We start from the raw sequence: 15,186 nt of genomic DNA, 5'->3' as shown, positions 1-15,186 counted from the left end.
AGAAGCACTCCTGGGGCAACACTGGCACCCACATCTCTGCTATCCCCAGATGGCAGCAATAGGAAACTGCATCCCAAAATCAGAGATCCCACGGCTCCACAGCAAGCTAGACTGCAGTGCCCTGGAGTGGCAGTGGCTGCTCCAGCATATTTCACTCAGACTGCAAAGAGATCACCTTCTCTAGTGCTGCTGGCAGGGCTGGCCTGAAAGCACCCAGCCTGGCCAGGAAAGCCCTGCTGAAGCTGGAGCCAGGAGCTCTCCAATGTATTCCCCCTCTTCAGGGAGCTGCCTGTGCCTGGGAAGGCTTTCTGCTGACCCCAGGCTTCGGCTGCAGGCCCAGAGTGGCTCCTGTGAACGTGAGCTCAGCACTGCATCAGCTGCCACGGGCTGGCTGCCCATAGTGAGGCCACTCCACCAGCAAACATCTGAATGGGCCAAGTCAGGGACTCCCCTGACATGAATGCCTGCTACTGCTCCCTGGGCACCTGTGTCCCTGATAACCCTGTGCCAGGGGCAAGCAGACTGGATGTTACGTGGTGTGGGATGTGCAGTGTGTGAGAGGAGCCAGAGGAGCCCTGGGACCCCTGCCCCAGGCTGAGAGACTCTGCTGCCAGCCTGGCTGGCACCACTGGACACTGCTGTCTCTTGTTGCAGTGGTCTCAGGGGTTTTGTCACTCAGTGCAACGCAGCAAAGTCAGGATGAGCATTGGGTGTTCCTGCTGCTGTGCACATCTGAGGCAACAGGCAGAGAGCAGCTCTGCAGGGCATGGCAGGTATGAGGGTAGCTCAGCCTGCCTGCAAGCTGGAGACAGCCCTGGGATGGTGACAAGGGGACAGCCCTCCCTGCTCTCCCTCACCTCCTCCTGTCTCTTGGCAGTAGCTTTAGTTCTTTGCCTTCCCCTGTACCTTCCAGCATAAGCTCTGCTCCCAACATTAGCTCCTTCTGTCTGGAGAGGCCACCCAGCTCTGCCCACCCATGCCAGGCTGTGGGAAGAAGCTGGCTGAATCCTGTGAGATGCTGTGGACAGCACTCATCTCACATTAGCACCTCCCACGCCTGGGAAGGGGAGACCTCCTTGTGCAATGAGACTCCGTGGGCTGAAGGCAACATACCTTGGCACCAGTGTCTCTGTGAGCAGAGCTGAGGTGCCACCTCCTTGCAGGTGCTGTCCTGCAGCCAAGAAAATCATAGGGTATGGGTGCCAGAGGGCTGTGCCAGGCAAGCACCATGGGGCCTGCAGGTGCTGCAGGCACCTCTTACCTCCCCGTGGCCAGGGCTGAGCCTGTGTTCCCCACCCTCCCCAGGTGTTGGATGGTCTGTACCACCAGGAGCTCACTGTCTCTGGCAGAGCATGAAATGGAAGAGTGCCTTTAAAGAATTGTAGTCCTTAAGAAGCCTTCTCATACTATCCCAGCAACCTCCAGGCTTTCCCAGCTGCTCTGAGCTGCACAGCCAGGCTTGGGTGATGAATGAGTCTTTAAGGGCCCCCCAGTGATAACGAGCAGGTCTCTTCCTGCAGCCTTTGCCAGCCTTTTATGAGCTGTAATATTAACCAATATAAAAGGAACAAGGTTTGTGCATGGTTTGGAGAGTTGCTTCTCGAGGAGGAGTTGCTTCTCCTACTCATCTTCCCTGCCTGCCCTAAAACCTTGCCCTCGTTTTTGGCATGAAGTGGAAGGGGAAAAGCACTGGCTGCCATCTGCACCCCAAGGGCACTGAATTCCAGGTTGATTTTTACGAGCAATCAACTAGCACATTCTCAGTTATGCTCACAGCAGTCCTGCCTGTTGATCCTTCCTGTTTCAAACTGCTTCCAGCCCTCTTTGTCATAACCCCTTTCTTTGTCAGAAACAGCCTCATCTTCCCTCTGTTGCCTTAAATTATCCTTTCTCTTCTCTTGGATTACTATGGAAGTAAAATGTCCTTTGGGGGTCGAGTTCTAACAGCACAGCCCAGATTCCTGATGCCCTAAGCCAGCTCCTGCCTCCCAGCCCAGAAAACGAGCCTATAATTGAAATGCCAGCAGCCACTTTGAGTGGAAACAAGGCACCAATTAAAGCTGTTATCCCTGTCAAAGGGCAGAGGGAGCAGCCTAGCGCTGGGGTTTGGCCGTGGCTCTACAGACACAGAGGTTTCTTTACGGCTGCCGGCAAGAGCAAGCCTGTGCTTTGCCACCCTTCTCCCATGGCTGCTTCCCTGCTGTAACATCCTGGGCCAAATTTGCTGTTTGTCTTCACAGCTGTAGAGGGAAGGAGCTGGTGCAAAGCATGGCTGCTGGCTGGGTGGCACAGCAGAGGCTCCCTTTTATTTCCAGAGCATGAAGACAAGTCACTGGGGGCAAGGTTTGTGGCTACCTTCACTGGGGGTTTGGAACCTCCTGGCTCTGCTTTCCTGTGTGTTGGTGTCCTGGTTTGAGCTGGAGTGGAACCAATTCTCTGTCAGCCAGCTCTGCACCTTCTGAGGTTAAGGGTGCAGTTTTGCAGGCAGCATCTGCTTCTGGAAGTGATGGTGCCTGATGTTTGTAGTTAACACCAAGGCTCTTGCTTACACTTGCTCCTATGGAAACCAAGGTCACTGCTGAATCTTGTGTACCACTTTGGGGCTGCAGTAAGTGAAAGGGTCGTAGGTAAGTATATAGGTCATGTTTACAGGGAGAAGCTGGCAGGGAGGTGACCCAAACCTGGCTACCACAGAGTTCTGTTCCATGTGCATCATATTCACTATGTAGCTAAGGCATCACAAGAGTCAAGCCCTCTTCTGTGGCCAGCATTCAAGGAGACCTCTGGCTATTCTTCTGCCTTTGATCTCAACCCTTGGGTTCCTGAATCCAGTTCTTGTCTGCCACTGAGTCTGGTCTGGACTCTGAATGACCTCACTCTTGGTTTTGTGTGTATATATATATATTTCTTTCTTTTCCATTGTTACTGTTTTATTACATCTGTCCTAGAGGGTTTTTTTCCCATAAATTTCTCTCCCTTATTCCCTTCCCCTTCTGGCATGGGAGGGGGGTTAATAGAGAGCATCTGTCCTTTGTTTAGTGGCTAGCCTAGCCCTAACCTTGACAGCTGGACAGTTTGAGGAGAGCAGAAGGTTCCCAGTGTGACTCACAGCCCAGCAGGTCAGAAGCACTGGTGATGAAGTGGTCCTGGCTAGTTTTGCTCTATTCACCTTGTCATTGCCTGCAGCAGGGCCTGATGCCAGGGCCACTCACCCTCAGGGAGATGAGTAGGTCACCAAGTCCTGCCTTGCTCAGGGGCTTCTCGGCTCACCCTTGCAGGCAGGAGGCAAGCACTACCACCCCACCTGTGCCAGATGTGTCCGCTGCCACCAGATGTTCACGGAAGGAGAGGAGATGTACCTGACAGGTAGGGACCCCACTGTGGGGAGAAGGGTCTCCTCTGCCCTGTGTTGGGGCAGGGATGACTGTGTCTGGTGTCAGCCACTGCATCTCGGTGCTTGGGAGCTGCTTCATTTCTTAGTACACAAACTCAGTCCCCACTGCTCTGCCTTCTCAATGGGTGCATGCCTGTGGCCGTGCAGCAGTGGAGAATGCACCCAGGAATGCTAGTGGGACCCAGCAGGTGACCCCACTCTGCATCCCTGGGGCTCACCACTGCCCTCCTGCTCTGCTCCCCATGGAGAGACTCTGGTTCCTATCTCCTGCCCTGCAGGGCCTCCCAGGAGCTGCCTCCCTCCAGCATGCAGGGATTGCACTCCTGTAACACCACTTGCTCAATGCAGCTTCTGCTCAGGAAAGCACTGACACATCCTCAGGGGATCACAGGCTGCGGGGCACTGCTGCAAGTGGCAGGAACAGGATGTGACCTCCCCCTGGCAGGAGGAGCTGCATGATCCCTAGCAGCAGGGGTGAGCTGGGTGTGGAGCTGAAACATTGTCCCTCTGCTGCATTGCAGGCTCTGAAGTGTGGCACCCCATCTGCAAGCAGGCAGCCAGGGCAGAGAAGAAACTAAAGGTAGGCAGCAGGGTGAGGGGCATCTCCAAGGGGTGGCATGACACAGGTGATGTTACATCACTGCTGGAGGTGTTGTGACAGTGTCCAAGCCCAGGGTTGGCTGGCACAAACTCTGTCCCTACTGCCCAGAGGATGGCAACTGGCCATGGCCAGGGCCTGCTTCCTGGCTGGCACTGGCCCATGCCACAGCTACAGAAGTGGCACAGCAGTCCCCTCACCAACCCTCCAAGCTGTTGGTTCTTCTCTGTGTCTGACTGGCCTCGGGAACAGCTTTCTGTTGGGTCTTGCCAGGTCGCTTGTCGCTCCAGATCTGGCCCCAGGAGAGGCCAGGGCACAAAGCTGGATGGCAAGGCAGCCTGCAGCAGCCATGAGCACTGGCAGCAAGTGAATGAAAGGGCAAAGGAACTGTTTGCTTGCTGCACCCAGCGTTGTACCTGTTTGGGGTCATTCTGTGTTGTGTTCTCACCTGTCTTCTGCTTTTTGTCTCCACAGCACAGAAGGACATCAGAAACTTCCATCTCACCCCCAGGTTCCAGCATCGGTTCCCCGAACCGCGTCATCTGCGTAAGTAGAGCCCTGCCCCTCATCCATGCAGGGCAGGTCGGAGGCTCCAGCCCCAGGGAGGGGAGCAGCAGCTCCTCTGCATCCCCAGGGGACAAGTCCAGCATTTGGGGACAGCGTGGACAAGCCATGCCTCTTGCCCCAGCAGCATGCTGTGCCACCAGTGCTGCTGGCACAGAGCAGGAGCGCTCAGAGGGGCACAGTCCCACCCTCCCAGTTCCTCTGCCCCTTCTTGCTGCTGCCTCTCAGGCATCTCCTCTTACCTCTTTCTGCTAGTGGGGTGACAGTAGGCTCTGTCTACTCTGTGCTGGCTCCACAATGTGTGCTCCAGCCTCCCGTTCCTTCTCTCCTCCTCTCCCTTTCCGTCTCTCTGTCTCTGTCTCTCCCTCTCCCTAGGCTAAAGTGGATAATGAGATCCTTAATTACAAAGACCTGGCAGCTCTTCCCAAGATTAAAGCCATCTACGAAGTGCAGCGTCCTGACCTCATTTCCTACGAGCCCTATCACAGATACACCTCGGATGAGACGCTGGAGAGATATAGCTATGGGGAGGTACTGAGCCTTGGTATGCCCAGTGCTGGGCTGCACAGCTGCAACGGGAAGCACTGCATGTGGCCTTGCTCACACCACTGGGAATGCTGCAGGGAGGCAGGAGATGGGGTAGGACCTCTCCTAGAGGCGCCTCATCACTTGGGAAGAGGCCTCAGCTGGCAGGCAAATTATGGTGCTGCTGCTGTAGACTAAGCAAGCAAGCAGTGACCTTCTCAGCTGATGGCAGTGCCCTGCCCACACTTCGCTGCAAACTCAATGTGCAGGGACAGACAGGGCTGCATGGGAGGAGATGTCACCCTCGGGAGTGATGTGGCAGGGAGCTCACCCAAGGCAGCCTGCAGCAGGAGAGAAGAAGGATATGCAGTACATGTGCATCCTTCCTGGGTGGGGGGACAGAAAGCCAGCAGGCTCAGCCCAGAGTCTGGTCCCTGGCAGGCAATCCTCCTGGCCACCCAGCCCCAGCATGGCATCTCTGGAGCACAGCAAGGCTATCTCTGGTGGGTGCTGGCCCCACAGCTGGGAAAGGGGCTTGGTCATTGCTGTTTTAGAGGCATGTGATGAGATGATACCGAAGCAGAATATGGCATGGGACTGCCCTGCCCCTCTCCCCCAGGCAGGCTGGGACTGCTCAATGATTTCAGGAAGTTTGTGGAAGAAGGTGGTCTGAGCAGCCCACACAGAGGTGAAGGACCCAGGGTGGCCAACAGCAGCACCTCTCATATCTCCAGTCCCAAGGCTTGTCACAAGTCTGGTTTCCTCCAGGCCACCTGGTGATGGTGCAGACAAGCAGGGCCATGGCCCAGCGTGGAGCACCAAGCATCCAGCAGCCACCTTACCCACTGCAGCCACTCCCCTGAGGTCTCTGAGGAGGGGTACAGGCTGCTGATTCAGGAGGTGCCATTCTCACACCAGCTCCCCTCCTGGCCAGGGGCTCTCTGCCCAGCATCCTACCACAGCCTGGCTCTGGCTGTGTCACCACTTGCCCTCACAGCCTGGCAGATACAATGAGGCTGGAACCTGGGGAAACCAAGCTGCTGTGGGACCCCAGTCTGTCTCTGCTCCCCTTAACTGTGTGCTGTCTCTCTCTCTCTCTCTCTCCCCTCTTTGCCTCCTGCTGCCTCCAGTCCCTGGGGACCCTCTCCCCGTATTCACAGGTAATGGCTCCAGTGGGCACCAGCAGTCTGTCACCTGCTACTGAAGGGTGTCCCAGCCCAGGGACTGCTGGGGCTTTGCCCCTACCTGGGTACTCCCCAAGGTGGGGGGAAACAGAGGAACTCTATCCAGGATGATCCTGTCCTTCAAGCTCCAAGAAGAGCAGTGTGCAAGGCCACCTTGGCAGAATAGACCCCAGGGTGCAGCTCCTGCCTCAGGGAGGGGGACACCAGCAATTGGGAACAAGCTCAGGGGCAGGGGATGATTTCAGCAGGGTGGGGTGAAAGCCTCTGGCTGGTCACTGTTACCTGCTTCCAAACCCTCCTGGCACTTCAGCAGTCAGGAGGCAGAGCAAGCTGTGGAGCCCCTCCAGCTGTGGACAACATGCACACAGAGCACGAACCTTCCCGGGCTGACACAAGCACAGGGTGCCTTGTCCAAGGGACCTCCCTGCAGGGCTGCTGGGACACTGGCCTGCCCTTGTTCCATATCCCACCAGCTTTAACCCCATCTCTCTCCACACCTTTCCCCATCCCAGGACATCTACGAGAGCTTTGACACACGGCAGAGGCGAGCCTCCAGCCCTGGCTACATCGACTCCCCCACCTACAGCCGCCAGGGCATGTCCCCCACCATCCCCAGGTCCCCACACCATTTCTACCGCTCAGGTGAGGATTCCAGCTGCAGCCCCAGGATGGGCTAAGATCAGACCCCAAGCAGAGCAGGGATCACCAAACTGTCCCCTGCTTCACCCATGGGACCTTTGTAGTCCCTTCTCTGGCAGGCATGCTGGAGGCCTGGGGATGTCTGTGGGGGGCTGACAGCAACAGTAGCTGTGGGGCAGTGACCAGCTCTCCTGTGTACATCCTTCTGTTCCCCTGACTCTCGTCTTGTGAGCAGCAAAGGCAGGCTGAGGGGACTTTGTCCTGGCTCAGACCTCAGCTGGGGTTTATGGAGGATGGAGGGGGAAAGGAGGAGACCTCCAGGTCCAGTGAAGACCCCCTCAGCTGGCTTGGTAGCTCTGTGAGGGATGTGCAGAGGAGTGCTTGTGCCCAGCCAGTGCTGTAAGGGGTTGGGGGTTCCTTAGAGGCACTTGTGTGTGCACAGGCTGGAGCATGTTGGGAGGGTGAAGCAGGCTGGCTGTGCAGTGTCTCCTGTCCTTCGGAACCAGGGAGTAACAACTGAGAAAATCTGAGGTCAGTAAGTCTGGAGGTCCACAAGCTCCCCCAGTGCTGTGCTGCCAAGGGCCTGTCGCCGTCTGCCTCCGCAGCACGCTCGGCTTTCCTCTTCCAGCGCTAGGGTGCTGCTGCCCAGCACCCGCACCAGCACCGGCACCAGCACCCGCACGCAGGGCTTCCTCTGCATCCCACCTGCCTCTGCAGATGCAGGAATCTCCTCCTGCTCCATCACGCCCCATCCTGGACCGCAGCCTGGCACATGTCACTCCTGCCACGTGGCTCACCCCCCAGCTCCTCTAACACTGCTGCATTTAACACCCATTTTCTTCTGCCTCTTGTTCTCTCTCTCGGTCACTTACGGCTGCTTCTGCTCGGCACCGCCTAGGCACCGAGAGCGGGCGCAGCTCCCCCTACTATAGCCAGTTAGATGTGAGGTCCTCCACTCCAACCTCATACCAAGCACCCAAGCATTTCCACATCCCAGGTAGGCTCTGGAGCACCCTGGTGCCCAGGGAAGCACTGTGTCTGTGGCATGCCCGCATGTGCAGTCCCCCCTGTGTCGCATGCGTAGCTCCGCCGCCTGCCTAGAGCCAGCTGGCAGCAGGATCTACCCCTGGTAGAGGCCATCCATAAACAGGACCTGCAGCTTGAACCCCCCTCCCTTTCTGTCACCACCCGGATGTCCAGAGCCACCTGGAGTCTGCTTGATCCTTGCAACATCCCTCTTCTCCCTCTCCCCTGACCCTCCTCCACCCCCACACGAAGATGAGTCCCCTGCAGAGAGCCTGCCCCCTTCCCTGCCTCCCCCAGGACCGTGAGCTGAAGCGTGTCTGCTGGAGGCTTTCCGCACCCACCCGCTACAGATGACTATTTTATACTCCCCATAGGGCCCGCTGCTCCCTCCCCCCAGAGTCTTCTGGGCTTGCCAGATGCTTGCTCCCCTTCTGCAGGGATTGCAGGGGGCCATCAGGTAAGGGCCACCACCCACTCCCAGCCAAACAGAGCCCGTGGGGATGGGGATGGAGTGGGCAGAGAGGGAAAGTGGGGAGGGAAGCAGTCAGAGCTGCCCATCCATCCTTCAGCACATGTGGTAGGGCCAGAGCCACAGACCACCCTGCTTGTCTGTAGGCATCTCCTGCTACCCTTATCGTCCTCCAAAGTGTGGACCCCTCTACAATATGTAGCTCATGCCATGAGGACACCCAGAGGCTCTCCACTATGGTCCCCTGCTCCCATCCCATCCCTGTCAGGGTCTGGCCCCGCTGCCTGCCCTGCCCTCCCGCTGATGGTCAGTGGTTTATGGATGGCCCCCTCCCTGCTCCACCAGCTCTGCTGCCTGGCCCCTGCATGGGGGCTGTAGCTCTCGGCAACAGGCTCCAGTTTGCTTTCCCTCCCAGCTCGCTCTTTTCTCTCTCTGCTGTGGAAAGAGGCTTTGGCTGATGTTTCACCCCAGGTAGCTCGCAGGTGGTTCTTGCAGGTGCTGGCACCCCTGAGAGACCACAGCAGTGTGAGCCATGGTGCATTGCTGCCGGCTGGCAGGGGCAGCTGGTGGCTCCTGGCTGTGCCATCCCTCCTGGGGCTGGCAGTGCCCACTGCCCTGGCGTGCATGCTGACGCTGGGGTGCTCACTGCATGTCCTCTGTGCGCACTGCTGCCCGAGGGCAGCCTCAGGACCAGGCTCCTGCTGCCCATCCCAGAGCCCTCCTGGCCCTGGCTCAGTGCTGTGCTCCTGTGGGACGTGTGGACCCAGAGATGGTTGTGTGACGGAAACATGGCCTGGGGCTAGCATCTCCTGCAGGACCTCTGTCCTGTCTGCTCTTAGCCCACCCATACTGACCTCTCCTTCCTTCCTTCTTTCTCCTCTTTCTTTCTGTCTTCTTCCTGCAGCTGCCGGCGAGAGTAACATCTACCGGAAGCCCCCCATCTATAAGCGACACGGTAGGGGCTGCTGCTGTGCACCAGGCACTGCTCCACGCAGGCAGTGGGGGAGGGCACCTGCGTGGGACTTGCTCTGACTGAGGCGCATTTAGGGGCAGGGTGGGAGACGGGAGCAGGTGTCAAGGCCAGGTGTTGGTGGGCTGATGCTCCTGCTTCCCTCTGGGCAGGAGAATGCAGGGTTCAGTGTGAGAAAAAGGCAGCTTTGGACCATATCCCTGTTGTGAGGGATGGAGGTGAAGGCTGTCAGTGGCATCAGAGTCAGGGGAGCTGAGGGAGGGGAAGTGAGGCCATGAAGAGGAGGCAGAGGGGACAAGGATGGCTGTTGCTTGCTGATGCCTGGACACAAAGCAGCCTTGGGAAAAGGATGAAGACTGTAATTTGTAGATTCATGTGGAGCCCTGGAGAGAAAGTACAGCCCATCCTGGATGGGTGCTCCAGAGCAAAACAGGCCTGGGCTGTCTTGATGGGTAGGGAGGAGTCACAGGGGTCTTGGGTGTCTCTTAGCGGGGCTGGCTTGCACTGTCCCTGCTTGCTCCTGCACACAGAGGGACAGCAGCTTCCCCCAAGCAGTAACTGTGTCTCCTCTCTCTCCCTGGGCTCTCCCTTTTCACCTGCCCAACTCCTGCCACCCCGCTGCTGGCTGCACCCACTGCTGTAAGTAGCTGCCATTGGCAAGGTCCCTTGTGCCCGCTTGAGGTGGTGGGGGGATCACTGCCACAGAGCCTGTCCTTGATGCTCCTTCCCCTGCAAGTCTCCTGGCCTCTGGGGGAAAGCAGTGGGGCTCACCCTTGGGTTTGTCATATGTGCCACTGAGGGTCAGTCCCCAGCCTGAGCAGAGCTCTGTGTGTGGTCCTGCCCGGGTCCAGAGCTGTCCCTGTCACTGCACAGCCCTGCTTTCCCCTGGCCCTAGTCCCTTCCCTGCAGCAGCTGATCCTTTCTCCATGCCCTTCTGCCTGTGTGGTTACAGCCTTCCCGGTGATGGGACAGCACAGGGGCGTGGGGAGATTGGTGATACTGGGCTGGCATGAGCACTGTGCAGGAGCTAGAGCTTGTGGTGGTGCTGTGGGCTATGAACCGTTCGAGTCCTTTCCCAACCACGCCGGCAGCAGCGCCTCTGCCTGCCGCGGTGCCGCTGTCTGCCTTTGCACCCTCGCCTCCAGGCGGTGTCAGCAGTTTGAAAACGAGTTACTGTTCCCAGCGCTGTGCTGCCCCGGCCACAAAGTGCCGGTGGCCACTGGGGAGATGGGAGGGAAGAGGATTTGCCTTCATGCCAGGGTGGATCTTGGCAAGTCTTGCCAGCAGGACTCGGGGTCCTCACTACAGCTCTGCCTGCTCCTTTTGCAGACAACCTCTCTGCAGCCACGAAAAGCAAAACCAGCGAAGACATCGCACAGTCATCCAAGTATAGCCCTGCCTACTCCCCAGACCCCTACTACCACTCTGAGTCAGAGTACTGGTCCTTCCAAGGTTCCCCCAAAGGTAACAGCCCCTTGTTTTGCCCCCAAACCTAGCCATCTCTTGGGAGGGAACCCCCTCTGAGCTGGATCTGGACCCAAAGGTGGGGTTGGACCTGCCAAAGTGCCCCCAGAATCCCAGCAACCCTTGAGATGATTCAGCTGTCCCTGTGCAGCTGGGGACTGTCTCCTCCCTGCCTGCCCCCACCCTCATCCCTATCCAATGCCTCCACTTGTCTCCCTGCAGCCCCTCGGGCCCGGAGGTTCTCATCAGGAGGTGAGGAGGATGGCTACGACCGGGGCATGCACAAGGTGAGTGAGGTCCCTGCAGCAGCCTGGGCCCTGCAGCAAGCTGCCCCCTTGGTTTTGGGAAAGAGGCCCAGTCCCACGCTGCCATCCAAGAAAGGTCCACCACCATCCCTACCACCATCTCTCCCACCTTGGCTACCCCCAACACAGGATCCAAAGGAGGCATCACACCCCAGCACCTCGTCCCCAGGGACAGGGGGCAGTCGGGAGGTGCCAGGCCCATGTGGGGACATGCAGTGCTCTGCTGCGATGTGCCAGTGTCAGGGGGGGCTGAATGGGGAAAGGAGGGGTGCAAAGTGGCTTTCCCCCCATCCCAGATCCAGAGTGGCATCGGCAGGCTGATCTTGAGGGAGGAGATGAAGGCTCGATCCCACTCCTACGCAGACCCATGGACACCCCCTCGCAGCTCGGCCAGCAGCAGAGAAGCCCTGCACACAGTTGGCTATGAGGGCTCCCTCAATGGCTGTAAGGACAACCCTGTCCATCTCTCTGTCCCACCTGCATGGCCCTAGCCCCTGTGGGAAGTTTTCTGTGGTGGGGAGGGACTGGGAGGGGGTGGTAGAAGAGGTGCTGGGCACCAGAGTTGGACTTGGGAGGCTCTTCTCTCTGGAGGGCTCCATCCATTCCTTGTGCCCTGGCTGGGATGAGACATCACCTGGATGGGTGTTTGCAGTCTGTCCAGGCAGCCTGGTGAAGTGCCTCATGGAGTGGTGGAAGGGTCCCTTGGGAGTTTCACAGCACTGCCACGCTGGGCCTGATCTGACCTGTTCTGAGTTCTCTGCTTGTGCACCTCCTGGCAGCCCAAACTTGCTGACTGGCCCCAGGGTTGCCTTCCTTGCTTGCACAGTTCACACTGCACTGGGGCACCCAGTCCCTCTCCCCCTGGGGCTGCAGAGATGGCTAGGGGTGTTGAGGAGCCTGGCAGCACAGCTGACCCTGCCTGCTCTGTGCTCTCTTTCCTTGTGGCACATTTACTGCCCTGGAGCTGGGGCTGTTTGGAGATGCTCAGGGAGCCCCTTAGCCCCCTGAGCTCACAGGAGCCCCAGGGATGAGCCATGGAGCTGGTAGCTGGGCAGCTCTGCATGGCTTGGGGCACTTGGTCCTCCCTGACACCCAACTCTGCTCTCCTTGCAGCTCCCCGGACACACTACCTGGCTGACAGTGGTGAGTGTGAGCCTGCAGCCCTCCGTGGCTGGACCCCTGGCTGTGAGGTCCAGGACCTGAGCTGGAGGAGGTGCTGGGACTGGGGAGGGAAGAAGGGGAGAGAAGATGGCCTTGAAAGGCTGGGCCAGGGCAGAGCTGTACCAGAGGGGAGCTGGTGGCAGTGCTGGGAGAGGATGAGTCAGAGAAACTGAGAAAGGAGATTGTGTTGTGCTGAAGGGTGAGGTGGGAGGGCTGCCATGGGAAAGGGATTTTGAGGGGAGGAATATCAGCCAGGCTGGAAATGTATTAGAGCTGGAAGAAGACAGAGCTGGGTGAATCTGGAGCTGGGTAATAATGTGGAAGTGCAGGGGTAGGGTGGACCACTGGGTGTTCTCCTGGGCTGTGAGGCTCACCCCTGCATTTTCCCTTATGCACCTTGGTGGCTTCTTTGCAGATCCCCTCATTTCTAAGTCGGCCTCCCTTCCTGCCTACAGGAGGAACGGGCTGCACAGGGTAAGTGCCTCCTGCTGCCTCCTACTGCTGACAGGCATCTCTGCACCCTTCAGCACTCTCCCCAGGCTCCTCAAAGTCCCCAGTGCTCCCCTTTCATGACTAGGATGTCCTGCTCCCACTTCTCTGCCCCTCTGCTGTCACTGCTGGTCTGTGCCAATCTAAGATGACCCTTATTGGAGACCACTGCAGGACAGAGGTGCCTGCCCTGAACCTACTGCAGGGTATGTTTCAGAGGGATGCTGATGTTGCTTCTCAGCATAAGAGCTTTGCTTTATACCCTGGGGCAGAGGTCGCTGGGGCTTGGGAGACCTGGTCCTGCCTCCGTGTGACCTGGGCTTGCCACTTCAACTCCTTGTCCCTCAGCTTGCCCACTACCAGGTGTGGGGAACAGTCCCTGCTTTGGTTTAAGTGCCTTCCCCTCTGGGGACATGGGAGGTGTCATGCTGAGTAGGAGGGGACCCCCTCTTACTCCTCCCTTCCTGTATCCCTCCCACAGCCTCCCAGTGCTGAGCTTTTCCACTACGACAGCACAAACGCCGTCAACTGGGGGATGCGAGGTAAGAGGCCATGGGGCTGGGAACAGCAGGGGCAGGGGACCCTGTAGGTGCAGAGCCAGATGCCATGGGGCTGCTCACCCCATAGCTGGCAGCTCTGGTAAACAAAGTCCAGGCAGGGGTCCCCACAGCCCCGGGGGGAGGATCATGGCAGTGCAGTGTGACAATGTCTCTTTTGTCTTTGCTCTCTCCCCACAGAGTACAAGGTAAGATGCTCCTGCTCCAAGGAGCGGCTGCCAGTTGGAGGTGCAAGTGCCACCTGGAGGGAGTCCCAGAGATGTGTCCATGTGTTCCCAGACCCTTCAGGAGGAAGCTTCACCCTCTGCCCTCAATGCCCTGCCTTCATCTCCCTCCATCCCCACATGACAGCTCTATCATGAGGCTGTGGTACTTGGACCAGAGTCCTTGCCCTCCTGCCAGGGCCCTAAGCACTTGGCCAAGCAGAAGTGTCTCTTGGGTGAGAAACAAAGAAGGGTGGTTGTGCTGCTGGCTCTCTACTCACAGTCATCCCTGGGTCACTTGTGATTTCACAGAGTGAGGAGGCTATTCCAGAGTCCCCAGGGTGACTCAAGGTTGATTAGGGCCACCCTGAGAGCAAGACCCCACTCTGCCTTGTCCCATCCTAGTTCTCAAAGCAGCTGTGTCACTCAACACTGCTAAACACAGCAAGAGAAGTCTTTGCCCTGCTGGGCCCCATGGCCTCATTAGCAGATGTGCCCCAACTGGCTCTGTAAGTATCCCATGGTCTTCTTGTCCCTGTGCAGATATATCCATACGAGTTGCTTCTGGTGAAGACAAGGGGGAGGAACCAGCTGCCCAAAGATGTGGACAGGACTCGGTTAGAGGTGAGGAGAGCCTTTTCCTACAGGGCCAGTCTCCTCGGGGTTCAGAGGGACCCTGTCCTGCAGGCTCTCCCCTTAGCCCCAGCAGGCAGCATGGGGCTGTGAGGGACTCACGGTGTATGAGGAGCATCTCCATAGCCCCCCAGGAGCACACGTGTGCTGGCACACTGTTGCAGTGGTCCTGCTGCCCCGCTGGCTGGGCAGAGCTTTACCTCATGCCCAGAGCAGGAGTGTGTTTGGCTGGAGCAGGAGGGGGCCAGGCGCTCCCCCTCTCCTGAGTAAGAACTGCAGGGGGTTGTAGCACCCCGCTGCACCCCGCCAGGCAGGAGGTGGCAGCAGACCCCCTCACGTGTCCTCCCACCCTGCTGCAGCATGTGACCCTGGGTGGTAGCCAGGGTGCCCAGCCCTGGCCCAGCATCTTGTCTCTCCCCAGCGCCACCTCTCCCAGGAGGAGTTCTACCAGATCTTTGGCATGACCATTGCCGAGTTCGACCGCCTGGCCCTGTGGAAGAGGAACGAGCTGAAGAAGCAGGCCCGGCTGTTCTGAACACAGTGCACTACCAATGTATACAGACCTATAAATATATACATAGAAAGACCTCTACATTGCAGCTCTGGATGATTCTCGGTGCTGTGCCTGGCAGAGACACCCTCTGCACACCTGAGAGTGAATTGGAGTCTCACAGATGATTTTATGCTCTTTGTTTCCTTCCCCCCACCCCTACCCCCACCCCCAAGCCTGTTCCTGTATCAATCCTGGGCTTCTCCTGGGGGCTAAAGCCATGGAGGCCCCAGAGAACTTGGTGTCTGTCAGTGTTGCCCCGTGGGGGCACAACGAGGAGGATTTTCCTGCCACAGCCATGGCCCCAAGGGCTAGGGGAGGAGCAGGGCACTAGGATGAGGTGGTGGGATGAGGGTGTCCTGAATTACCCATCAGTGATCCCTGAGTGCCAGATGAACCCCTCTGCAAGCCTCAAGGAGTGCCAGCCATTACCAAGGACATTCAGCATTTGTTCC

The 15,186-nt window shown here is 58.2% G+C and overlaps 1 protein-coding gene across 5 annotated transcripts in view; it reads left to right on the top strand.

The window, feature by feature from the left end:
* The window catches only part of ABLIM3 (actin binding LIM protein family member 3), a 54,769-nt gene extending 39,874 nt beyond the window's left edge, over window positions 1-14,895 (top strand). Inside the window, exons 7-23 of one of the 5 annotated variants that reach the window (XM_054168217.1) lie at window positions 3,279-3,366; window positions 3,916-3,974; window positions 4,467-4,538; window positions 4,932-5,087; window positions 6,212-6,241; window positions 6,778-6,907; window positions 7,803-7,901; window positions 9,304-9,354; window positions 10,699-10,833; window positions 11,056-11,120; window positions 11,435-11,582; window positions 12,252-12,281; window positions 12,715-12,773; window positions 13,270-13,330; window positions 13,526-13,533; window positions 14,092-14,172; window positions 14,603-14,895. In XM_054168217.1, the coding sequence (XP_054024192.1) occupies window positions 3,279-3,366; window positions 3,916-3,974; window positions 4,467-4,538; window positions 4,932-5,087; window positions 6,212-6,241; window positions 6,778-6,907; window positions 7,803-7,901; window positions 9,304-9,354; window positions 10,699-10,833; window positions 11,056-11,120; window positions 11,435-11,582; window positions 12,252-12,281; window positions 12,715-12,773; window positions 13,270-13,330; window positions 13,526-13,533; window positions 14,092-14,172; window positions 14,603-14,716 (1,386 nt within the window). In that variant the 3' untranslated portion in view covers window positions 14,717-14,895. Of the gene's footprint in view, window positions 1-3,278; window positions 3,367-3,915; window positions 3,975-4,466; window positions 4,539-4,931; window positions 5,088-6,211; window positions 6,242-6,777; window positions 6,908-7,802; window positions 7,902-9,303; window positions 9,355-10,698; window positions 10,834-11,055; window positions 11,121-11,434; window positions 11,583-12,251; window positions 12,282-12,714; window positions 12,774-13,269; window positions 13,331-13,525; window positions 14,005-14,091; window positions 14,173-14,602 lie in introns of those variants that run through there. The other 4 variants (XM_054168213.1, XM_054168214.1, XM_054168215.1 and 1 more) reach the window with 4 other exon arrangements.
* The last annotated feature ends 291 nt before the right edge of the window (window positions 14,896-15,186 follow it).

Source organism: Dryobates pubescens, chromosome 16, assembly GCF_014839835.1.
Source record: "Dryobates pubescens isolate bDryPub1 chromosome 16, bDryPub1.pri, whole genome shotgun sequence".
Lineage (NCBI taxonomy): Eukaryota > Metazoa > Chordata > Aves > Piciformes > Picidae > Dryobates > Dryobates pubescens.
Note: the sequence above shows the minus strand (reverse complement) of the source record. Positions and strands in the feature narration are given on the sequence as shown.